The 25,345-nt window shown below is 42.8% G+C and overlaps 2 protein-coding genes across 2 annotated transcripts in view; one reads left to right on the top strand and one right to left on the bottom strand.

Annotated features, from left to right (window-relative positions):
- MOSMO (modulator of smoothened) overlaps positions 1–6,005 on the bottom strand; it is a 52,451-nt gene extending 46,446 nt beyond the window's left edge. The window contains exon 1 of the mRNA XM_081296932.1: positions 5,739–6,005. Coding sequence (XP_081153058.1) covers positions 5,739–5,844 — 106 coding nt within the window. The 5' untranslated portion in view covers positions 5,845–6,005. The remainder of the gene's footprint in view (positions 1–5,738) is intronic.
- A 206-nt stretch (positions 6,006–6,211) lies between these two features.
- On the top strand, positions 6,212–25,227 carry PDZD9 (PDZ domain containing 9; the record flags this gene model as incomplete). The annotated part of the gene is made up of 4 exons (XM_081300062.1): positions 6,212–6,374; positions 14,169–14,348; positions 18,765–18,954; positions 24,120–25,227. The coding sequence occupies 4 exons, from the start codon at positions 6,212–6,214 to the stop codon at positions 24,511–24,513; spliced, it is 927 nt and encodes a 308-aa protein (XP_081156188.1). The 3' UTR covers positions 24,514–25,227.
- Between the last annotated feature and the right edge of the window lie 118 nt (positions 25,228–25,345).

Here is a 25,345-nt window from a genome sequence, read left to right as displayed (position 1 = left end):
CTACTATGCTAGGCTGCCTATCACTTAGAAAACCTTTTCAACCTGATGCACTCCTTGGATTTGGTACTTACAGGTGTCCCATTAAGTTCACATTACCACTACAATTGTGTAGTCTCTCTGCCCAGATTGGATCCAGTTGGGTTTCAGGAATAGTCAACTACAGACACATCATGTTGCCTTAAATCTCTTTTTGGAAAAAGGCAGGGCATATGTGTACAAAAGAGAAACACAAAAAATTCAGATGCCTTATTCTTTCTCATTAGTTAAATCTGTTCAATTCAGAGGTCCAGTAGTAGTAAGAAGTTGCTGGTTCCCAAATATAAGTCACATTCTCCAATATCCTCTTTACCAGTAATAAAATAATTTAGCTCCTATTTATTCATTCTTTTTTTTTCTTCAACTGGCTCAAAATACAAGCAGGGAAGAAGGTGCCAGTTTTTGAGATGCCTTAAATACTAACATTCCATTTAAACAAATTAAAAAAGAAAGAACAAGAATGAAAATATTTTTAGGTATGAATATACTAACTTTAACTTACATAACCATTCTAGAGAAATTCTGATTAGATACAAGGGAGAAGTTCTTTCCTGCACATGAAAGAGGCTTTTGAGAAACATCTAGAAATCTTCATAAAAACCCCTAGGCAAATCCATCTAGAATGATAGTTAGGCTGGTATAATCCTAAATGGTCACTAAAGTCTTTGCTAAAGAGATGATGCCTTTAATAAAGGGATCTGTGAATCAGAACAACTTGCTTAACTGTTGATCTTGCTAAAATTAAATAAATGATCTCTTTTTTTTTTTTTTCCACAAAGGCTTTGTCTCTTTAAAGAATGACAGTGAGGTTTAAGAAACTTTTACAAAGCAAAAGCTATCATTTAAGACTGAAACCTAAATTTTCCCTTCCCTCTTCTATAATCTAACAAAAATTCCACCCACTGAGGAATTTAAACCTCAGTAAGATAAATAAAAGTTGTACATAATTAAGATATAGGTAATACTTAGGCAAAAAGTTTTCTTTTCTGCAGTGCTGGGGACAGAAATCAGGACCTTGTGCATATTAGGGCAAGTACATTATAACTCAGCTATAACCCCAGCCCCGAAATCTTCTTGAAGGGAGACTTTGACACACTGAAACTCAAATCTCAAGTGCAAAGTATTGAAATGTTGAGAAAATGTGGAAATGACTATTTCACATCAGCCAGATAGAAAAAGCCTAAGGGATCAAATCAAGTAATGAATGTCAAAGCACTTCAAAACTATAAGGCACTACAAAAAAAGGAAAGTTTCTACACAGCCAGTGTGGTGGCACACATCTGTAATCCCAGCAGCTCTGGAGGCTGAGACAGGAGGATCGAAAGTTTAAAGTCTGCTTCAGCAAAAGTAAGGCGCTAAGCAACTCAGTAAGAGCCTGTCTCTAAATAACATACAAAATAGGACTGGAGATGTGGTCCAGTGCCCCTGAGTTCAGCCCCCAGTACCCCACTCAAAAAAAAGTTGCTACATAATCCACAAGCTATTAGAACAAGAAGAAAATGTTGTCCCAAACAGACAAAAAGAAAAAGAAACATTTTCTCTGGATCTGGACCACTAAAATTAAGACTAAAAACTGTGAGCATCCAAGGTATGGCCCATAATCTAATGGTAATAGTTTATCAGTTGTGATTTTAGGAAGTTATTTGATCCAGTTTTTGCCATTTTATATTTCATTTCCTTCTGGGGTAGTTTAAGCAAAAGCTGAGGAACAGATTAGAGTGCAGAAATGAAAGACAAGAAGAAGAGAAACTGTATAGGAGTGATGAATAAAATTCAAAGCCAAGAGGGTAAACATTTAACTCGCTCTAAGTCTGGATGTATTATTCTTGATGTTTCCTTATATCCAAGAGCACCTAATAAAAAGATGTCATTTCTTACAGTAACAAGTCCAGGGCTCTAACTACAAAACTGGGATTCTTACACCTGTTCTTATAAACTAGAACAACAATATCTTTTATTGAGCACTTGCTATGTGCCAGGCACTTTCTAAATGTTTTACATGGATTAGTGAGGTTAATCACCACAAAACAATGAGATGGCTATTATTTTTATCCCTGTTTTACAGAGGAGAAAACTGAGATGGAGAGGCTAAGGAATTTGAACTAAAGTACAGTACTGGTAAGTGATGAAGTTTGGATTTGAGTCCTGAAATTTCCCTTAAATAGTTCACTGCAGTGGTTTTCAAAATTACATTCACAGAACCTTTTAAATCCCAAGAATTAACCGGAAACTTTTACAGAATGAATCCGGTACACCAAAGGGAACACATTAACTTTTGCTGCCAGGTAAATTCACTTTTGTGCAGACCCTAGAATAAAGCTGGTCCTAGCCTGGCACAGTGGCACATGCCTGTAATTCCGGCTACTTAGAAGACTTGAGACAGAAGGATCATTGGAGGCCAGCCTGAGCAACTGAGCAAGACACTGTCTCGAATATAAAAAACAAAAATGGCCAGGGATGTAGCTAAGTGGTAGAGAACCCCAGTTTCAATCCCCAGTATGGGATTGGGAGGTGGGATTGGGAGGTGGGATTGGGAGGGGCAGATAGGCAGATGATGACACGACAGTGGTTCTATTACCTCAGAGAGACCTTATTGAAACATCTTGTAATTATTTCACTGATTTGGAAAAATAACTTTGCACTTTATTTATTTTTTTTTTGGTTATTTGGTGCCTGCTATTGAACCAGTGGGTACAGTCACATCCCCAGCCCTCTTTTTGTATTTTATTTAGAGACAGGGTCTCACTGAGTTGCTGAGGTTGGCAATCCTCCTGCCTCAGACTCCCAGGCCACTGGGATTACAGGCGTGCACCACTACACTGTTTTTTGTTTTTATTTTTAACTCAAGACTGCATCTGTCTGCACAGGTAAAGTTGAACAGTGAGTGCTAAAGCAAATACTAGGAAAAGTTCAAGTGCATCTTATCACAGCACAAGAGTACAACAATGAAAAGAACATATTATCGAATTCACATATCAAGATTCCAAGCTACCAGATTCATGGGCATGCACCACCACGCCCACCTTATTATTCCCCTTTTAAGCCACAGAATATCTAACTGAAGGGTAGAGATGGCAAGAAAAATTGTTAAGAAAAAAAAAATCATATCCACTACTCCATTTCAGTCGCACACTCTCACTGTTACACTGTGGAGCTTGTGCCCACAATCCCCTGTCATGCTACTTTGCCATACAATTATTTCCACCCAGACTGGTCCTCAGTATTATTGGGTCCACTGTTCCATTGACTATAAACCATCTGCTACTTGACTGGCCAACCCTTTATTTACTTCTGCTTTTTATCCAGCGGAGCTTTCATAAGCCATCATTACAAAGATACTTTGGCCAACAGCAGGGCATGATGGCACACACCTGTAATCCCAGCTATTAGGGAGACTGAACTCTGAGACTGCTGAATTCCCTCAGCAATTTAGGGAGACTTTGTCTTAAAAATTAATTAATTAATTAATTAAAGGGGGGGCTGGGGATGTAGCTCCATGTTAAATTGCCCTGGGATCAATCGCGTGCATGTGTGTATACAAAGATACTTTGTCCAATACTATACATCTTGATTGCTTTGTCGTTTTATTGTATATATCTGGCAAACCCTAACCTTCAATGACACTTTCTACAGGATCTCACATTAGTACTCTCGATGTTTCCTTATTCCCAAGAACATCTAGAAAATTAACCTACTTCAGCTACACTGGTACCAAAGTAGCTGAGCACTACTAGAAAAGTCAGTAGAACAAACAGGTTATCACACAGTATATTCCTCACTACCAGCTTCCACAAGGCAGCCATACAATCCTACTACGTTGGCATGCTCTTTCTGCAACTTTTTTTTTTGAACCTTCTACTTCCTTCAAACCTTGAACTATCATCCCTCCTATGTCTGGCAATTTACAGTCAATGACTTTGCCTCCAAATCTGAAAGAGTTGTACTCATCCTACCCTTGCTTTCTTTTGAATGAAAGAGAAGTTTGCTATGTTCCATCTTCTCTCAGGAATATTATACCATTACTTCTTTCTTCTCCTATATAGTAATACTTTCCTCTCTCAATTATAACAGTCCCAGGGACATTTAGTCTATCAGGATTTCCCGTAATACTCCTTTACAAAAAGGATCCCTCTGTTAAAGACAGTGAAAATTCATTGTCTCTAAGTCTGTAAAGCCCCAAATAAGACTCCTCTTAAAAGGAGTCACTACATATATAATTAGGATTAAAAACAACAATGGTAATGAGCAGGATGTCACACATATAATTGCACAAATTGTCTGGAATCACCAACACTTTCAGAAACAGTTGCACCAAATTCTAAACCATCCTGATACTTTCTTATAGGCTTTACAATGAAAAGCTCTGCTAAAACTCCACAGCCAAGAAAAGTAGCAGAATTCTTTAGTGTAATTTTAATAACCAGTAAATGTGACAGCACGATTTTGTGTCACTAGGTCTAGATCAGGGGAGAGAAAGAAGGGAGGAAGAAGCAACAAATGCCCCAGCTACAGCTTCTTTTTTTTTTCTTAAGAGCTAAAAATATTGCAGGATAAATACAGAACCATAAGTAATACTTAAGAACTAAGTTTGACAGCATAGTGTTACATTTTTTGTAGCAAACTGTTCATGCAAGGAGCTTGACATTCCCAATCCTCAATAGTCCCTTTGCCTGCACTGGATAAGCAGTTAAAAAAAAAAAAAAAACAGACTCATTCCTTAATTCCTGACACCTGTTTACATTAATTAAAGGTTGAGTCTCACAGATCTACAGGAAGAGAGAGAGATGGGGAGGGAGAAGAGATGAACAAGCTGAGAAAAATGTTGCCAGCACATTCACCTGAGATACCCGCCTCTTTCCTGGAGGGCAGCACCTTGCCTCTCCTGTCTACAGCTCCGTGGCGTCACAGCAGCCGCTGCTACTGCTGCCGGGCTGCCTGCAACTCTAATGTGTTATTTAATTTTGTAACTACTATTAAGACCTCTACAGTGTTTTTGTGATGCGCTGGAATGAAAGATGCTCCATAAAATGAAGTTTATTATTAGTATCATTATAGCTCCCGGGCCTAAAATAAAGCAAAATTATAATCACTTACATTTCAAAGGAAAAATTGGAAGCCACCAGTGTCTCCAGCCCCGCCAAGAGGGCAGGGGATGGGCTGGGGACGGGGGTCTGAGATCCTCAACCTCCTCCACCCGACCTGCCCCCCCTCAGCTCTCCATGCACCGCCGCGGGGGCACCGCTTCCCGGGTGCAGCTTCCTCGGGGAGCCAGGGTGGGGGTCCAGGGTCGGTCCGGCTGCCTCGCCCCGCAGCTCTCCCCACCCGCTGCCCCGCTCCCGCCCCAGCCTCTCCGCCTGGATTCTAATTCTCTCTCAGTTTCCACCAGTCTCCCACCTTGACTTTTCCCCCCTCTTTTTAGAATCCTCCCTGCACCCGCTTCTTCCCCGGTGCTGGGCGTCAGCCCTGCCCGGGTCTCCTCGGCCACTTTTTGCACAGGCCGGGGGTACCGCAGGCGGCCGGGTCTCCGTCCCCTCCCCTCGCGCCCGGCTCCGCGGCCCGGCTCTCCGCTCCGATCCGCCTGCCTCCCCCCAGGCCGGCCCCCGCCCGCGCCGCTCCGGCCGCCTGTCCCCCTCAGCCCGGGTCCCCGCGCCGCCCTCCGCCTCCGCCAAGCCCCCGCCTGGCCCCGCGCGCCCGCCGCTCACCCGCCGACTCCCCGGTGTTGATCCAGTCGGGGTTGGCGATGCTGGCGATGGCGAAGATATCGGCGGCCAGAAAGAGACATCCTGAGATGATGGTCAGTTTATCCATCTCCCCGCCCCGCTCCCCCCACCCCCCGAGCCCCGGGCAGGCCGCGGCCTCAGGCCTCCCGCCCCATGGGCCGCCGCCGGGGCCCGGAGTCCCCGCGCCGCCGCCTCGCGCCCCCTCGGCCCCCGCGCGCCGCTCGCGCCCTCCGCGCGCCCGGGACCAGCAGCCGCCGCCCGCCCCGGAACTGCTCGGCCCGCCCGCCCCTCACCCGGAAGCGAAGCCGCGGCGCCGGCTTGCGACCGCCGAGCCTGCGGCGCTGCCCTGGACCTGGACCCGACGCTCGTCCAGCCCTTGCCCCGCTCCGGGGCTTTCCAGCTGGCCGCGCCGCCTCTCGACTTTCTTCCCAGGAACGACGCTGTCGTCGTCGTTAATGACTGGATGCCGAATGCTCCGGTCCCTAAGCTTTCCTAAGGCCACTGGGATGAGCGCAAGGGGAAGCCGCCCGCTTCTAGCAGGAGGCGGGCCCCGCACGGTCCTTGTCACCTTGTGCTATCGTTACCAGCTCCGTGGCCGTCAGCTCCCGGGATTGGCCCGTGTGGGAAATAGCTCTTGACACCTACTGTGCGTGCGTCAGGCACTATAGATGACGTGCGGGTGGGCAAAGACAAGCTGAAAGCCCATCATTAAAACAAAATTTCAGGTGCTGATTTATGAACTTAATGAGGGTCAGGTTGGTGATGCTTAATGATGGAGAGGAAGGGATACATTTATTTTCGCTGTGACTTAACTAGGATCATAAAGGCTGATCTTATGAAGACTGTCCTAGACAAAGGCAACAGCAAGTGCAAAGACCAGACCATTAGGGGAGGCCACAGAGAAGAGACTTGACACATTCAAGGACCTGCAAAATGGCCTGTGGGTTTAGAGAGTGGGGTGAGAAGCAGCAGGCAGAGTCTAGATGAAAGGCTTCGGGGTCCATAGTAAAGCATTTGGATTTTGTTTCAAGAGCAATGGGAAGACACTGGAGGGTGACATGATTTTAATCTGTAAAGGTACGTAGTGTAGATTGTAGGGGGAAGGGGCAAAAATGAAAGCAGAGACACGACATAAGAGACAAAGTAGTCCAGGAAAGATAACTGTGGTTTTGGGTAACAGTATTCTAGGTGGAAAAAATATTGACGTATTTGGGTGTTTTGTAGATAGAGGGAAGGACTTGCTGATAATGTGGGAGGAGTTGAAAGACAGAACTCAGGAATGACTCCAGGCTTTTGGCTTGAGCAACCAAGTTTGATGATAGATACTATTTACTGAGTTGGGATGTAAGGAGAATCCTAGGCTGAATGGATAAACAAGAAAAAAATAAGACATTTGCATAATTTAGTTAGCAATACAGATGATCTAGCCATCTATGATTTTGTTATCTGCTGGAGGGTTTTTGTTTTTGATTTTCCTTCCATGACTTCTGGATTAAGTGACACTAACTCTGACTTTAGATCCCACTCTCTGTATCCTGGGTAGGACTCCATGCAGCAAATAATGACAGGACACTTGTTTTCTCCTTAAATGCCACCTAGGTCATCTCTAGAAAGACCTAGAAGAGTGACATCTGTCTCTATTTTTGGAAGGCCTACCTGTCCACAAAACTCAGCAGGTTTCAAATTCCACCAGATTCAACAGCATTGCAAAAAATGTGCAGTTATCCATGGCACAACATAGATTAGGGAAGAAAAGATTTGATTGCTAAAGACTTTCCTGTCCAAACACTGGTCTCTTGGGAGAAGAACTTTGAAAAAAATTATATAATGTAATTTTCTCTGCCACAGAAATTGACACAAGATAATTTATATGTTCCAAAGATCTAGATTTAGTGCATATCAATATCATTATTTTTTCAAAGAATTTTTTATTTGTTCTAATTAGTTATACATGACTGAAGTCAATATATTATTGCAGGAGGTCTTTTCTTTTTTCTTTTTTAAGTACTGTAGAAGTTTGAGGGAGTCATGTTTTTGGCTTCTTGTCAGGTGTTTTGATTGCCTATGAATAGATGAAAAACCCTAACTATGCAGAACTAGGTTCTGGAATAATATCCACTGATGTTCACCACTGGCCTGCTAGTGAGAATCCTACATTGGAATGTTAAACAGTTTGCAACTATTCTGATTGAGTAGAATGATAGTGACTTGATTCTTTTGTTTAAAAAATACAGGTGTAGGGGCTGGGGTTGTGGCTCAGTGGTAGAGCACTTGCCTAGCATGTGTGAGGCACTGGGTTCAATCCTCAAAACCACATAGAAATAAATAAATTAAATAAAGGTATTGTGTCCATCTATAACTAAAAAATACAGGTGTAAATCTTCCTTTTACTGTGGCAGCACTTCCCAGACCCTCCTGCATTTATCCCTCCACAGAAGGTTCTAGATATCAGAGGAAAGCACAAAACAACCAGCACTGAGTTAAAAAAAAAAAATTAAACCTTTTACTCAGATGAATGGCTATACATCATCATGCAGGCCCTGCACACTCCTGCTGCACAACTCTGCTTTGCATTATAGATCATAGTGACCCATGCCTTCCCTTCCTACCAACAGGATGGGGGTGGGATTAGTAGGGGCCAAATATACTATTTACAGAGTTTCTCTTAATCCCTGATTTGGGTTCCACATCATATTCTTGACTTCCAGTCCCAAGCCACTGAGATTTACAGCACAAAGCAGTTCTCTTCTCTAGATTTTAGTAGAGACAAACCTGAGAGGTTTGGGAGGAGTGATATGCATATTTAGTTCCAGTCCTGCTACTGACTTGAACTTGGGAAAGCCATGTCACCTCTCCTGGCCTTTTTCCCCTATCTAACCAGACAGACACCCAGAGTCACTGCCTTAGCGATAGAAGCATCCTATCCTCTCACCCACACCTAAGAAAACAGCTGGGACTCTTCTAATCAGAGATGAGCTAGGAGGCTCTTTATGGCAGCAAGTCCTTGGGGATCCAGAAGAACATAGAAGGCTCACAGGGGGAGCTCTGCTGGAAGCCCAAAGACATAAATAGCCATACTGTGGCTGTTAAGGAGCCATGGATGTGATGTGCTTGATTGTGATTGATGACAGGCCTCAGCACAGAAGAGGCTGAATCCAGATGGGACCTTGGGAAAGCTGTGGAAGTGTCATCACTCTTCATTTTAAGGAGTATCTTTGGCCTGACAGAATAAAGAACACACTTCCTCTCATAGGGGTCAAGTTTACTATGTGGGCCAACACACCACATGTATATATCAGGGGGTTTCTGGGATTAAAGAAGACCAAAGAGCCAAATCCAGAGGTTAACAGCTTGGTCAGGGCTCAGATCATGGTTTGTCTCCTACATTGATTCCCCTGGAGCTGACTCAGAGGCAAGAGATTATTGATCAGTGTGCAGGAAATTTATTAGTGAGTGCTCTCAGATCAACTCCTGTGAGGGAAGGAAGGGAGGCAGGATTGGACACAGAAGTCAGGGAGTCAGAAGAGACTTTGGCAGACTCAGAGGGGAGATCTGAAGCTGAGATGGCAATTTCAAGTTGCTGAGTTGGGATAAAGAGGCCAAGCCTTTACATTCTTAGCACTGACCAGTCAATCACTGGATTAGCTAGCTACCCCAGGAATGGGGTGTGACTTTAGGGAAGGTGGCTCTCTGCAGCCAAGCACAATTCCTCAAGAAGACCAACAGCAGAGATCTGTCAACCTAAACTCTTTCAGTAACTGGGGAATAATTCTTTAGTCCTGAAGGGGACCTAGTGGCACATCAGCATCTGCCACAGTGCCTCCATGGTGTTCAGCAGATCATTAGCATTTTGTATTATGCTCCATAATAATAATTTTTAGCATTTTCTTATATTTTCAAATAAAACTGACCCCCCAGGAAAATGGGCCATATCTGTCCAGTTACTTGAATTCCTATCACATCACTCATAGTTGGTCCATGTCCTACCCAGATTTGAGAAGCACTGCTCTATTGCAGTAGAAAACATATCTACTATCTTTAACATCCCAATTCTCAACTTTGACTTGTTTATTTAAGTCCTGAAAGTGGCCCCTCCAGGACTCTGGTGGGTATCTTTTCTCTTGGGAAACTACTAGAGGAATGTGGCAGCTCATCTTGAAGCATAACTGACATCCTCATCATTTCCCTCTTTGACTCACCCAAGATTCCTCTCACGTCATGCCAGCACCTCTGATGGTCTAGGGGGCTCATGTGGTTGAGTGGCCTAGACCTCCAGCCCTGAAGTTTAAGGCCCTTGTTGCTGTGGCTGCTGTATTTGTCCAGTTAGTTACTGTCAAAATATGACAAAGGACTACAACACCTAAGTGGATCATCTGGGTGCCACAGATCACCTGCTTCCTGTCCTTATGTGTAGCAGTTACCTGCTTCCTTCCTGGTGATTACTCTTCCTGCCGATTCCTTAGCCTAATGAATGTCTGATACATGATACCTGCTCTTAAATTTCCTTCCCCTGGTATGCCATCCATTTACTACCGGGAAAACATTTGCAATCTTAACGCTTCCCTGTGCCAGAGGCTGCTATGCTTCTTTGGGGTTGGGACCTCATTAAATTGGGTGATCCAGCTCCCATGTCTCATCTGGGCATCTACTCCTTCAGATCACCTCTGGCACTCTCTGTTGCTGGTTGGGGTCTTTAGAAGACAGATTCCAAGTCACAGGGAGTTTGGTGGGAGAGTGCTTTTGGGACCCACCCCTGTGGGCAGAGGGAGAAGTCTGGCTGCAGGACAACCATGACAGGGCCTGACAGTGGACCCCATAGAGAGCTCTGAAGCTGGGATGGCCCTGTGCTGTCAGTCATTGGATTCTAGCTGCCCTGGGAAGGTAGGATCTTGGGCAAGGGGCTCTCTCAGCCAGCAGCAGGGAATGGTGAATTGGGGGAGGCATAAGTCCTTCAGCCCTGAAGGAGGACCTGGGCAAAACAGCACAGAATCCGTGACAATTTGTATCCTGCATTTATGCCATGAGCCCTTAAGAGATTTTTCTGTCTGGCATGGAGAGAAGACTCAGGTGCTTAAATCCCACAAATCTCACCATTTCCCTGCTGATGGGAAGACAGAGGCAAAGGGTACATTTTATGAAAGAATTTATTTGTTATCTAGATAGATCCCTGCCAGACTATTTGGAAGAGGAAACAGGTGGCCTATCACAAGAAACCACTGGCTGAAGATTCCTTGAGGTTGACAGTAGCACTATATGTGAGGTTCAGTGACACAGGATTTATCCAATGAGAAATCTGGCCTGTCTGGGTAGTGCCAGAAAAATCAGCAGAATAAGTTGGGCCTACTCAAGTTTACCAGAGAAATCTTAGCACAGTTCCTGACATCTGATAGGTGAATGCCTTTAGGCAAGGTGCTTAACCTCTTGGTTTCTTCAGAGTGGGGACCTACCTCATGTTATTTCCTCCTCCTTCTCTTGCCCAGGCCTTTATCTCCTACCTCAGCCTTTTCAGTTGTTGGCATCTCAGGCATGTGCCAAATGCCTAGAATTTATTTTGAAAATTTATATTTTCATAAAATTGTCCCCATTGTCTGTTTTTCAAGCATAAATTCCAAGAGGATAGGGCCCTGTTTGTCTTGTCTACTTTGTCCCCAGCATCCCCACAAACCACAGCGGCTTCCAGTGAATATTTGCTGTATGAGTGAATGTGTGTGTGGGAGGAAGGGTTATTTTGGAAAAAAGAAGGAAGCATTAATCCCTCTCTTAATAGTGACTCATTGTTTTCAGGCCACCCTTGGCCTTTTCTCAACCAAAACATCTATGAAAAAAAGTGTAGTGGCAAAGCATTTGGAGCTGTTGATGCAACAGTATTTAAAAATACCATCATTAGGCGTGCAGCAGGGGACTGTGATCTTCTAGGGATTCTGTGATCTTCTAGCTGTGCTTTTCCTCTGCCATCTTTGAGAAAACTCCTCTTTGCTTTCTGCTCCATCCCATTTGGGTTTCATCACCAATAAATGAAGAACCCAGTGTGAGCCTGGCACTCTGCCTGTCCCCGCAGAAGTTCCATTCTTTCTACCCCAAAGTTTTCACTTGCCACATTGGAGTGTAACACCCCTGCCAAGTTTTCCAAGGTCCACACAGCCCTGGAGCCTCCCACACTGCGGCGGCCTCGCAGTGCCCCCTGGCGGTCATCCCGAGGGACGGCGCCCGAAATCTACTGGGGGGGGGGGGGGGTTGCCTGCAGTGCTGCCCTGCGCGTGCTTCTGCAGGATTCGAAATTGCTGGCCGTTAGACGCGCTCCAGCCTAGGCTCCAGGAGGTTTTCCTGAGCCGCCCACCCTCCCGGGGCCATGGAGAAGTCCAAGGGAAAATGCGGATATGGTAACCGGGGAGAATGGGGAGAGGGTGATGTCTTGGGTTTCAAGCCATATTCACTTTCCCTCTTCTGTAAAATGGGGACGTCACATCCTTGGCCTGGAAGCTAATCCCTCACCATTGTTTATTATGGTATAATTTACATTCAGTAGGGCCTCCCTTCTTAGTGCACAGCACTATGAGTTTCGACAAGCATATAACCACATCGAACCACCCCAAGACAGGGAATGTACTACCACCCCCCAAATTACGCTGGAGCCGCCCTTTGGTGGCCTACCTCTTCCTTCTCCGTACTTTCTCACACTCGGATTTGTTTAGAATTGTGTGTTTTTCCATGGAGAATGTCATAAAAATGGAATCATGGATGGTGCTGTTTGAGGCTGGCTTCATTTACTTACCCTACTGTCTTTTGAATCTAGGCTCCATAGACTACATCATAAAGCACATTTAATTTGCAGGCTGAGGTCTCATGAGACCCAGACCCTGCAGAGGATGAACTTCTCTGTCTGCCCAGGAACCAGAGGCTCAAAGAAGAGCATACCCGGACCCCAAATTGCCCCTAAAAAAACTCTGAAGACCTTATCTTCTTTATCCTGGGTAGTTTTCCAGCCAGAAAGTGTCTGTGATTTGAAGGAAGATGAGGTTGGAGATGGGCAAAGACTTTTGCTTTGAGGAAAGGGAGGTGAATTCTGCCAGTTCTCTACAGCTGGGTGAGCCCCTCTCAGCAGACCATGAAAACAGCAGTCACATGGACATAGCAAGGACTTGGCCAGTTGCAGTGTGTCACTCATCCTAATGGAATCAGCTGTGTATGGAATTCTGGAACAGTGTGCAAAAAACAGCTCTCCACACAGAACTTTCCTGTGTACTGAAAAAGAGCCTTCTAGAAGCTTCCTCTGGAGGAAAAAAAAAATCACTTGTTTTCAATCACTCCTTAATCCTTGAAATTTCCTTGTGAGAGTTGGATCTATAAAAAGCATGTTTCAACATCTCTACAACTCGCTGTCCCAAAGGCCTTTGGATTTCCTTCCCAAGTCCTTTTTGTTTGTTTTTTTTTTTAGAAAGAATTTTAATATTTATTTTTTGGTTATCGGTGGACACAACATCTTTGTATGTGGTGCTGAGGATCGAACCCGGGCCGCACGCATGCCAGGCAAGCGCGCTACCGCTTGAGCCACATCCCAGCCCCCCAAGTCCTTTTTGGATCCGTCTACTGTCCATTTCCTCTGTCAGCACTATGACATACCTGGGTGAATGCAGTAACCTTTCCATTTCTCTAGTCAACTCTGGGTTCCACAACCCACACACCACCCAGCAGCCAGAAGTTTGATTTAAATGCAAACTGAATCATGTCCAGCTTAAATCACTTCTGAGCTTTTTCATTAGGGCAAACCTGAGCACCAGCCCCTGTCAGCCCCACCATTGGGCCTCTGGCCGCCTCCTACTAGTGGACTCCTTCATATTCCCAGCAGGGCTTCGGGAATCTCAGAACCTTGATCCAATTTTCTCTCTCCCTTTCTCTTTTGAGTAAATAGTTTTGGTCCTTTCTAAATTTGTATTCACCCTCTCAGGAAAGCCCAATTGAGGGAGCCTCCCCAGAAGAGAATGAGGCCCCCTGCTGTTCATCCTGAGTATTATTTTTTCTTTCATAGCTTGTGTTATAGTTTGTTATCCAATGTAGATTTATGTAACTGATATTTGTTTCCTTCCCTGTCTACAAGATCCATAAGGGCAAGAAACACATTTGTTTGACTCACCATGGTAAGTGGTAAGCACAATAAGTATTTGTTAAGTGAACTGATAATAATAATAACTGATATTGATTAAACCCCCATGGTGTGTCTGACATTGTGCAAGAGCCCTTTAATGACTCATGTAATTCTCATAACACTTTTGTAACCCTCATTTTACTGATGAAGAAACTAAGGAATAGGTAGATTTCATAACTGCCCCAGCAGCCTGGCTTGAGAACCCCAGAAACTACTGCCATGCTGCTGTCTCAATAAATAACTGAAACAAGTTCCCTTCTTTCTATTAGGAAAACAATTCAGCTTCGAGTTCAAGAACTCTGTACACAACTTGAGCAAAACTCAGCAGACCAAACTCACTGTGGGCAGACTGGGATTAGGCCTGATCATCATCCAGCATGGGCCCTACCTCCAGATTTCCCACCTCATCAAAAATGGGGCTGCAGCCAAGGACCGGAGACTCAAGCCAGGTGACTGTGGTTTCCCCATGTCCCCTCTCCTCTGCCTTCAGGGAGCCACACAGTTTCAGCATAACCATAATAATATGATGACATTGGTTGAGAACTCTCTGCAGTCCAGTAAATTGCTATCCCATACATATAACTCTCGCTGTCAGAAGTGCTTATTCATTTAATTCTCTAGGTAGGAACTGTTATTATCATTCTCCTTTTACAGGTGAGGAAACTGAGATTCAGTGAGACTGAGTTCCTTGTCCAGGTCATGTGCACCTTGTAAGTGGCTACAACTGGAAGTCCAGTGTCACTCCAGAGCTTATGCCTCTCTGTGATAAAGATTTCTTCTCTTCTAGGCAGTATTAATCATCACTAACACTTGGACCCATTATCATGTTTCACCCTCCTGAAAACCCAAGAGGCAGATTCTGCATTAATCCACCTTACACACAAAAAATCAAATATTTACCCACAGTCACACCGAGGAGCTAGGATCCGAGAACCCCAGGGTTTTACCAATCTTCGGGTGAATGTGTGTTCTATCTGGTGAGAGACACATTTTCCCAGTGCCTCCTCCAGGCCTGGTGCTGTGCCCAGGAGTGAAGCACAGTGGGATGGTGAAGTGCTCAAAAGGAAAAACAAAACAAAACGTTTCAGGTTAGGCGACCTGAATTCTGGCCCAAGCTCTGTCACTTTCTAGCTCTGTGATACTGGGCAATGGTCCTTAACCTTCCAGGTCTCAGTCACCTCATCTCTAAATTGGGGGATCCCATCTTTGTCAGGGGTTGCTAGGATTTGATGAAATAATTGTTATGAAAGTGCTTTGAGAACTTCAAGTGCTCTAGAAAAATTGGCAATTGTTACACTGTTCTGATTTATAGATTCTCTATACTTGTGTCTTTTTTAAAAGAATAAAAAATGATTGTGATATACAAGTCCCAGTTACCTGGTTACCTGTTAGAATCACCTGGGCCCCATCTCCCCACAGGTTCTGATTCAACTGATGTAGGGTTAGCTCAGGGCAGCTAGCTCATGCTTTAAAATCTCCTCAGATGACTCAGATAGGGTTTGAAGCAACAGATTAAAAAATAAAATCGATAAATGTTATATTGAAAGATTAACTTATCTTAAAATCCAAAGCATTTTCTCCCCATATCACTACTTGGTGCTGAGGAACAAACTGCCCAGAGAGTTCTGGGCTCCTTACACTGTATTAAGTCAGCTTTCTGTCACTGTGACAAAATGCCTGAGGTAAACAACTTATAAGGAGGAAAGGTTTATTTTGGCTAATGGTTCATAGGTTTCAGTTTCATGGTTGGTTGGCTCTGTTGCTTTGGAACTGTGGCAAAGTAGCACATCATGGTAGGAGTGTGTGGCAGAGAAACCTACTCATTTCCTGACAGCTGGAGGGCAAAAGAGAGAGAGAGAGAGAGAGAGAGAGAGAGAGAGAGAGAGAGATATGAAGGGGCCTTCTACTAGGCTCTACATCCTAAAGGTTCCAGCATTTTTCAGTGGTTCCACAAGCTGGTGATCAAACCTTCAATACACAGACTGAAAGAACTCCAGGTCAGGTTCCACGGACTTTCCTTCTTTTTAGCTCTTGAGTCAGGTGACAAATGCTGGTTGGTAACCAGGTGCATACTCCAGGGTGCTAGAGTGGGACAAGAGTGTGTTCTGGTTCATCCCTGTGACACAGAATCTCATGGTGGGCTCTTTGAGGTGAGAGGCAGTCCCGAATTCATCTTTTTAAATCCAGGAATTACCTCCAGGTCTGGCACGTTTATTATGCATTTGTCCCAGGCATTGTACAAGATATTTCTACGTTTATTATTGAATTTTGTGTTTGCAACACTCCTAGAATGTAAATAATGAAATATAGAATCTTAGAGAGATGAAGTAATTTGCTCAGAATACATGGCTTAGTCCATGGTCCAAGCTGGGATTTGAACCCATGTCTGCCCGGAAAGCCCATACCTTTCTAGACAATTGCCTAATAACTAGAAATCAGATTTTAGTACATAAGGAGTCCAGAGTCCCAGATTTCTTCATGAGAAGTCAGCGACTTCAGTCTCTGTAATGCGTTTTTTATAAATAAGATCATGGAAGGCAATAAGTGTAGAAATTCGCTATTTCTTTGGTTTCATAGCCTCTCAGTCCCATTATTTATTATTCCTGTGTTTTAAAGCTTCTTCTTTGGTGATTCATGATGGAGTTTCATCTCAAATCTCCTGATTTAGTTTAGTGTTAGTTTATTCTGGCTAAACTTTAGATCCACCTTGGCCATTATGGCTTCAACAGACTGCCAACCAAAGTCTTAAGAAATTAATGCTGCTTTGACAGTAGCTAACGTGTGCCTTGGCCACTGCTCGTACCAGGCTTCATTCATTCAATCAGTATTTCCTGAATGCCTGCTGTGCACACGCACCCTGCTAGGCACTGTGGATCCATTGGGGAGCCAAGCAGATTCGGTCCCTAACACGTAGAACTTAAGCAACTTATAGCCTTGTTGGGAGGGACAGAGAAAAAAATGTATTTTTCAGTAGTGACACAAGTGCTACAGAGTTGATTTAATATAGGTAATCGAGACAAAGTTTATGCAATGTCATTCTACAGCCCATTAAAACAGAAAAGAAGATGTGTAATGAAGTTGGTGTTCATAAACACCAAATTGGTGTCTCCCTGTGAAGGGCAGTGTTAATGCCTATTGCCAGAGTAATCACATTCGTACGCTGACACACTTGGTTTATAGCCAGAACCGTCAGGGTATTAAGCTGTTTATTTTCTGCTTTCTTGATAAAGTCACCCTTTTACAACATAATTAAGCACAATGCCAAGTCATAGCTTTCAGCTATAAACACTCCTTTTAACATTAGGCAAGTAAGCTCATCCAGAGAGGGTTTTTCCCCCCCATTGTAATTAACCTCAGTCGGAGGAGCAGCTGCTTCATACTGTGTGGCCTGCAGGGAGCTGGGAGAAGCCTTGTTTTTATGAAGTGTAGCTTCAGGTACTTCAGGTACATGGCTGATTTAACCCACAGCTAATTCCTAAGACCAAGGTAGAAGGTTTTCTCTATCCTTCTAAGTACTCATTTACTGGAATACTAACCACTTGTTTCTGATGGGTCTAGCACTGTGGAAATCCTTGGTGATCACTGTAATTTCTGACTAAAGCTCACTGGGATCAGAGAAAGTGCTTTTTCTTGATCCTTTTCTCCTCTGAGGTTGAGTTTCATCTGTCTTGGAATGATTGGAGCATGCCTAGTTTTCCACACTTGGAGAAGTGAACACACCATTTATAACTTCATCCAGGCCACTTCATCCCATGTCAGCTCTAAAGTTTCTGTTAATGTTGGTAAGAAGTCAGTTCCTAGTAAGCTCTGAGGACTAAGATTTTGCCCAATGTGAGTCTGGCCTTGAACAGCATATCTCTTCTCAAAGTCTGCTGAAGGCAAGTGGCATTCAGAGTTCTTCACTGCAAGCAACAGAAAACAGGTGAGGCACTGAATTTAGGATACTGCATCTGCCCCAACTGCCTGGCCAACAGACTGGAGAACCAGGCTCAGAAGATAGGGAGAGAGGAAAGGGCCATGTATAGCTGCTCCTGGAAACTGCATGCTCCTGTCATTGCTCTGCATCTCCTCCAGGTTCAGTGACCCAGATGGGAGGGCCTGGTGACTGCACTGGTTTATAGGCCCATATCAACCTGGTAGGGTAGGGAGGCAGGGGAGGTGGGTGCAAGTAAAGAATTGGTTTCTTAGCTTTTCCATTTTGGGGACCCAGGGGTTTGTTGCCAAAATGTAGTTCTCTTTCCACCTACTGGGGGCTCAGAAACTCCCTCTCCCAAGCCATCAAATTCCTTTCAATATACTCTCTGCATATACAGCTTCAGCATAATTAAAGCAAGCTAATTGCCCAGTGTTTCATACAAAATTATGTGCCCAAGTAATTCTGCATGGGGCAGAAAATGGAAATGAAAGGCTTGATTAATATAGTCTATTTACGGTGGAGGGCGCTGGAAATTGCCAGGCAGGTATAATAGAAAGTAGGTCATTTATTTATCACTGAGTGTAAATGTTTTTTTCCTTTACTAGTAAAAGCCATCCATTTTATCTCAAACTAATATATTTTTAGAATCCCAAAGGATGGTTCAGACTATAAATGGTTTATAGCCTCTGTTATACCAAGAACTTTAGAAATGTCTCATGGTTTAATATCCTCCATTATACGGCTATTAAGAAACATCTTGTAAATATTCTTTGTTATACAAAAGACATTCATGTCAAAGAGATGAATATTTTTAATAAGTCAAGGTTGAAGCCTAGTTTTGGTTCAAAATGAACCAACAATATAAACAGAAATTCCACAACCAAGTCAGAAATATGGTCCTTTCCAACCCATTATCTTAATTTTACTGATAATATTTCTCCTCTTTTAGGTGATGTTCTGATTAGTGTTGGCCATGCCAACGTATTAGGATATACTCTTCGAGAATTTTTAAAGCTTTTGCAAAATATCACCATAGGAACAGTGCTACAATTCAAGGTTTACCGAGATTTTATTGCTATACCCCGAGAATGGCAAGAAATATATGATTTAATCCCTGAAACCAAATTCCCAGTGACACGGTAAGTTGTTCATTTTAGGAACTCTTTGTTACAATACAGAACCCCAGGTCCTGGGAAGCACAGGGTCCTGATTGAATGTGAGAATAATCAAATGGTCAGACCCGTGGTAGAAGAGATGGGTGACACTGCCGGAATAATCAGGTGAATTTCCAAATCCTTTTGGAAAGCATAGTTGACTGACCTCATTTAAAGCAGCATGATAAACACAACTTACAGTTAAAAAAGCTATAACCAGCAGTCGCTGATAGGAAGATTGTCCCCAAAACACCTGCAATGTGCCTCTCTGCAGTCAGACCTTAAAACACGCTGGGAATCCTGTCTCCTTTCTTAATTGCCAACTTCTTTCTCTCTGTTTCCAGTAACAATTAAGCCCTTTCAAGTTTCTTTCATGTTAGCAAACCCGCCAGCTCCATTCCCCTCCTCCTACTGGCTTCAATCACTGCCCTGTCCCTTGCCCCCCTATCAGACCTCTCCATTGTCTCCGCAGATGCACTTTCCAGGGACTCTCCTCTATCTAGGTTTTGTTTTTATCCCTGGCTCAAGAGGCCCCTTCCTAGGGTCATACATGTCCTTCATGCTGATTCGAATGGACTCTTCTCAGTCTTTATTTTGCTTGGCTTCTGAGCAGCTTTAGAGACTTGGCAACGACCTTCCTTCCCCTCTTCTTGACATATCAGTTTCCTCAGGTTTCTGTGTTACCTTACTCCCTTGATTTTCCTGTTACCTCTGGTCACCTCCTCTTGGTCTTCTGCCCATCTCAAGTTCTTCTCGGTTTAGTCCTTGGCTTTTTTTTTCTTTCTTTCTTTTTTTTTTTTAGTTGTAGATGGACATAATACCTTTATTTTGTTTATTTAGTTTTTTTATGGGGTGCTGGGGATCGAACCTAGTGCCTCATGCATTCTATGCAAGCGCTCTACCACTGAGCCACAACCCCAGTCCCTAGTCCTTGGCTCTTTTAGGCAACCTCACCAATGCCTGTGGTCACTACCTGTACACTAATCACTTCCACATTGTGTTATCACCAAACTTGTGAACACAAATTTTTCGATGCCCACCTGATGTCTACATCTGGATTTTTCATAAACCCCTTAAACTCATGCTTAAAATAAAGTCACCTCACCAGTGATCTTTCAGTGGTCCTATCTTACTGGGGGAATGTCTGCCTGCTTGACAAGGGTTGTGCTTGTGCTTGATTCCTCTATCCTTGACCCTGCCAACCAACCACTAATACTTGTCATTTTCCTTATCTTCTCACATTTATCTGCTTCTGTCTCTGGCTATTACCATTGTCCTAGACAAAGCCACCATTTGGTTCTCCCTGCATCTATTCCCACCTCTTATTTATTCTCTATACAGGGTGGTCCTTTTACAATGCAAATCTAATCAAGTCATATTCCAGTTTTAAAATGACAAAAATCCTTACCTTGGCCTATAATGTGATGGTCTGACTGGGCACCATTCCAGCTTCATCCCATACTCTTTTCCCCCTTTATCTAGCCTACTTTATTTATTTTTTTTTTAAAGAGAGAGTGAGAGAGGGGAGAGAGAGAGAGAGAATTTTTAATATTTATTTTTTAGTTCTCGGCGGACACAACATCTTTGTTGGTATGTGGTGCTGAGGATCGAACCCCAGGCCGCAGGCATGCCAGGCAAGCGCGCTACCGCTTGAGCCACATCCCCAACCCTATCTAGCCTACTTTAGATTTCAGTTTTCTGCCTTGTGTTCTTCCATCTACAATGTGCTTAGTAGAGTGCTGCTCTTCAGTATGCATCATTGAAAGCTCACTGTGCAAGCTTTCTCTAAGAGGCATTAACACAGTTGGGACCACCTGTCATATGCTCTCATAGCACCCTATATATCTCCTCCATATTTATCCCACTTTTAATTCAATCATCTGAACAATCAGTTGTTTGCTATGCTTCCCTGGGAAAATGCAAATGCCATGTGTCTTGTTCTGCTAAATCTATTATGGGACTTTAATGTGGTGGAGGCTTCATTTATTGAAAGTGAAAAACTAAATCCAGCTAGGAATCTCAAATTACCTAAATAATCCGACAGCTTGTCTCCTTCTTTCCTTCCTTGCCCAGGCTGGCCTCAAATTTGGGATCCTCCTGCAATCCTCCTGCCTCAGGATCTCAAGTAGCTGGGATTGAGAGCTTGTTTCTTTATCCGTAACAGGGACTCTTGTGAGGATCAGATATAGGAGGGAGCATTCTGATCCCTAGCCCCAGCCCTATACTTTCGTTTATAGGGATAGACTCAAAGGATATGGCCAGGATTTTTACAAAGCCTAGAAAATGGCCCATATTACATCGACTTTATTTCAGAGACTCAAACTTGTGGCCAAGGATCTGAAGTGGTACCCAGATATGCTTTGGTCATTTCTCACAGCACTTAAAAAACCCAGACCTGTAAAGAGCAAGGAAGATACATGGGGGCTTCACAAGGGACCAGTAACACTCCATTCCTTGACCTGACAGCAGCCACCAAGGTGTCTGCTTATAATATTTTTCATTAAATTGTTTTTTCACACTTTCTGTGTATTTTTTAAAGCACTCCCACATGGTGACACTGGGTTTGAGATGGGGAGCAGCTGTCCTTTTCAGATCAGGCAGGCTGGAAAATATTATTTTTTCCCCAGTGACCAAACCAATCCTGATCTGATTTAAAATAAGTAAAATTAAGTCAGGAATAGTGTGTGCACCTGTAATCTCAGTAACTAGGGAGACAAGCAAGGGGATTACAAGTTTGAGGCCAGCCCAGGCAATTTAGCAAAACTCTATCTCAAAATAAAAAATTAAAATAAAGGCTGGGGATATAGCTTAGTGTAGTGCCCTCCTGGGTTCAATCCAAGTACTGAATTTTTTTTTTTTAATTTAAAAATAAGCCCAGCGCCGTGGCACACACCTGTAATCCCAGCAGTTTGAGAGGCTGAAATAGGATTTTGAGTTCAAAGCCAGCTTCAGCAAAAGCAAGGTGCTAAGCAACTTAGTAAAACCCTTTTCTCTAAATAAATAAATAAATAAATAAATAAATAAATAAATAAAGGGCTGGGCATGTGGCTCAGTGGCCAAGTGCCCTGAGTTCAATCCCTGGCACACCCCTCACACAAACCCCGCCAAATTTTAAAAATAATAGTGTACACTTACTCATTGCTTCCTGTGTTTTGGCCACGGCAAGGACTTTACAATGTGAGAACTTTCTGTGGTAGTGGAATGTTCTGCATCTGAGTTGTCCTGTAGGCTAGCCACATGTAACTATTAAGCACTTAAATACGGGGACTGTACCTGGAGAATTTTAATTTTTATTCAAAATATTCAGTTGAAACTTAGCCAGACGTAGCCAGCAGCCTGTTTTGGAGAGTGCAGCTCTAAAGCTGGAGCCCTTAACCATTTGCTTGTAGAACTGCCATGTCCTAAGCTTGTTCATTACATGGAAAGAGTCTGAGGTTCTGAATATTAAAAGTTAATGATGGCAGACTGACCATTCAAAAGCAGAGATAAACAGAGAATAGCACAACTGAACCCCACAAACTTATGGAATGATGACACATTTTCTTTCTTAACTAAGCAAAGTACTTCTGTAAGGTATTTTAGTAACTTATGTGGAAGGGGTTAGCAAAGGGGAAGATGGGGAAAGGAAAGGGCTTTTATGGTATGACCTTTTCTAGGAGCAGATGGCACTGCGTGCACAATAGAGAGAATATTCCATATTGTGTTCTGGGTAGTCTAGTGGCATAAAATCTATATCCAGCCCACACTGACCTCTGCTGGCTGTGTTTTTATTATCTATTGCAATAATGCTAGTTTAATTAAAGTACCTAGCCCTACCACCTGTCCTTTACAATTGCCTACTACAGAATTACCAAGAATACCTCTTGCAATCTGAAAAAAAGTAACTTGGATTTTTTCCTTTTCTTTTCAAATGGTTCCAGTCCTAGATCTTCTTGCATGACCCTAAGCTAAGGATAAGGAAATCACACCATTTAAGACTAGATGCTTTCAGTAAAAATGACTTAATATTAGAAGAGAGAAACTTCAAAACAAAAACCAGGCAGACTGGCAAGGATATTAATGATAACCCTAAGAAGTCTGATGGATTGGCAGAGAGGGTGGGGAAGAGATGTGTTTTGTATTAGCAGAACAGAATGTGTCAAAGGGTTAGAATCACAAAGATCTAGTTGTAGACTTGGCAGGCAATAGCACCAGGATGAGAGAGAGCAGGTGATGGATGGTATTTGTTCTGCAAAGATTAGCGAGCGCAAGTATTAGAAAAGTCCAGAGCTTAGTTCCTAGCAGGCAAACACCACCTAAATTTCAACAATCAAGCCAAAAAACAGAATTAAACACCCCCCCCCCCAAAAAAAAAAAACCTTTGAAGCTTTTGGATGACAATAGAGAGGAAGAATAGAGAATGATAATGGCCACGTGAGTAGAAGGTGCTTTACAAATCCATGTCTGAGCCAGAAGGATCACAAGTGCCAGGTCAGCCTCAGCAACTTAGTGAGATCCTAAGTAGCTTGGTTAGACTCTGTCTCAAATAAAAAGTAAAAAATGGCTGGGGATGTGGGTCAGTGGTCATTGCCTCTGGGTTCAATCCTCAGCACCCAAACAAAGCAAAACAAAACAAAATCTATGTATGTAAACCCCAATGAGAGGGACAGAATGATGCTCTGGGTGGCAATGTCAGGAAAAAAAAGATGATTAAAAGAATACTGACTTGCTTACTGAAGACCCTTGAGGTCCACTATTTATTTCCTGATCCCCCTGGAAATCAGTGATCTTTTTTTTTTCTTTTTTGATTTTTAAAAAATACACAACAGTAGAATGTATTACAATTCTTATTACACATATAGAGCACAATCAGTGAACTTTCCTGTTATTGTCATACGACCCATGAGAACAGGATTCTCAGGAGGTGATGGCCAGGTTGAACTTGTAGGTACAAGTGAAATTAACCTATCCTTTAGGGCCTCCTAATATTATGGTCTTGCATAGTTTAAGTCTATGCAAAGCTTTTTAAAGTAGTGTAAAATAATTTAAGGCAATATTTATAGGAAAAAAATTTAACGGTACTTTAATGAGACAAAGCAGGCTAGTCTTATCTCTTTAGGGAACTATAAATGTTCAGACATTCATTTTATTCACTATTCTTTTTATTTCAGTTCACCAAAGAAAACTGGGAAGGCAAAAGATGAATTTTTCTCAAGCCCTGATGACAACGAAGATGTAGTTTTAGATAAAAAACTTAAATTTTACAGATATTCACAGTCACTTGGGCCTCACCCTGCAAGACCAGTATCTATTTCCAGAGAATGGCATGGGTATAAAAAGGAGAACCAAACTATTAGTGTCGGAAAAAACATCAACTGTGATGTGATAATTCATCAAGATCATAAGAAAGAAGTGAGAGCGCCATCTCCATACTGGACCATGGTGAAGAACGAAAACAAAAGCTCCTCTTCCTCCGTCTCCTCCACCTCAGATGCATTTTGGCTGGAGGACTGTGCCCAAGTTGAGAAGGGCAAAAGTCAACTGGCATCAAAGGTTAGGCAATAGTTTACAAATGTGGGGTTGTATGAACATTTTTTAAAAACACCAAATTTTTTGTGCCTTGCCAAGTTTGCAGGAATTCTTACAGGAATTATGTGCAGACTTTTCAATTCTTTTTCCTGACTGTGGAAAAGCCTTTAGAGACATTCTTCAGTGAGAAAGTGAGACTTCCTGGGGTTTCACAGATCTTGTTCTCAAAATAGCAATTCAGGTCATGAAGACCCTCCTTTCTGAGAATTTCCCATCTTTTAGAAAATATGGTAGAAGAAACCATCATCAGAATATATAAACATGGTAGAGAACTTCTTTTTAAGGTAAATACCGTATTTTCTTTTGATATTTAGATTAGATTCTTTGAGTAGTTATTCATATTAGCAACCCTTCAGCCCTACTTTACTTTTAGTGTTGGCCTGATAGTTAACTATTTCAAAGAGACAGGATTGGAACAGATGAGAAATAGAAGAGAAAAATAAAAACTGCCACAGTGAAAATAAATCAGAAATATAAAGTAACAGTTACACGGCATATGATTCATAGGGAATTTGTTTTTCAGAAATGATTTCATTGTAAAAAAAGGCAAAGAGGGTAAACTCAGATCACTTAATTGTTGTTATCCAAAATGACAGATTTTTAATTTGTTTTCATCTTAAAAAGTCATCAATAATAATCTGGAAATTTTACCCTGGTAGTTGCTTAGCCTTAATTTTAATAGTGTCCGATGCTTCTTAATTGAAGTACCAAATTATTACATTCCTGCCTCCTTTCAGACATCTAAAACAAACATGTCAAAAAAAAAAAAAATAAAACAAAGATCTCAGTACATAATAAATACTTATTG

The sequence above is a fragment of the Spermophilus citellus genome (assembly GCF_964194105.1).
Source record: "Spermophilus citellus genome assembly, chromosome: 6".
Classification (NCBI taxonomy): domain Eukaryota; kingdom Metazoa; phylum Chordata; class Mammalia; order Rodentia; family Sciuridae; genus Spermophilus; species Spermophilus citellus.
Note: the sequence above shows the minus strand (reverse complement) of the source record. Positions and strands in the feature narration are given on the sequence as shown.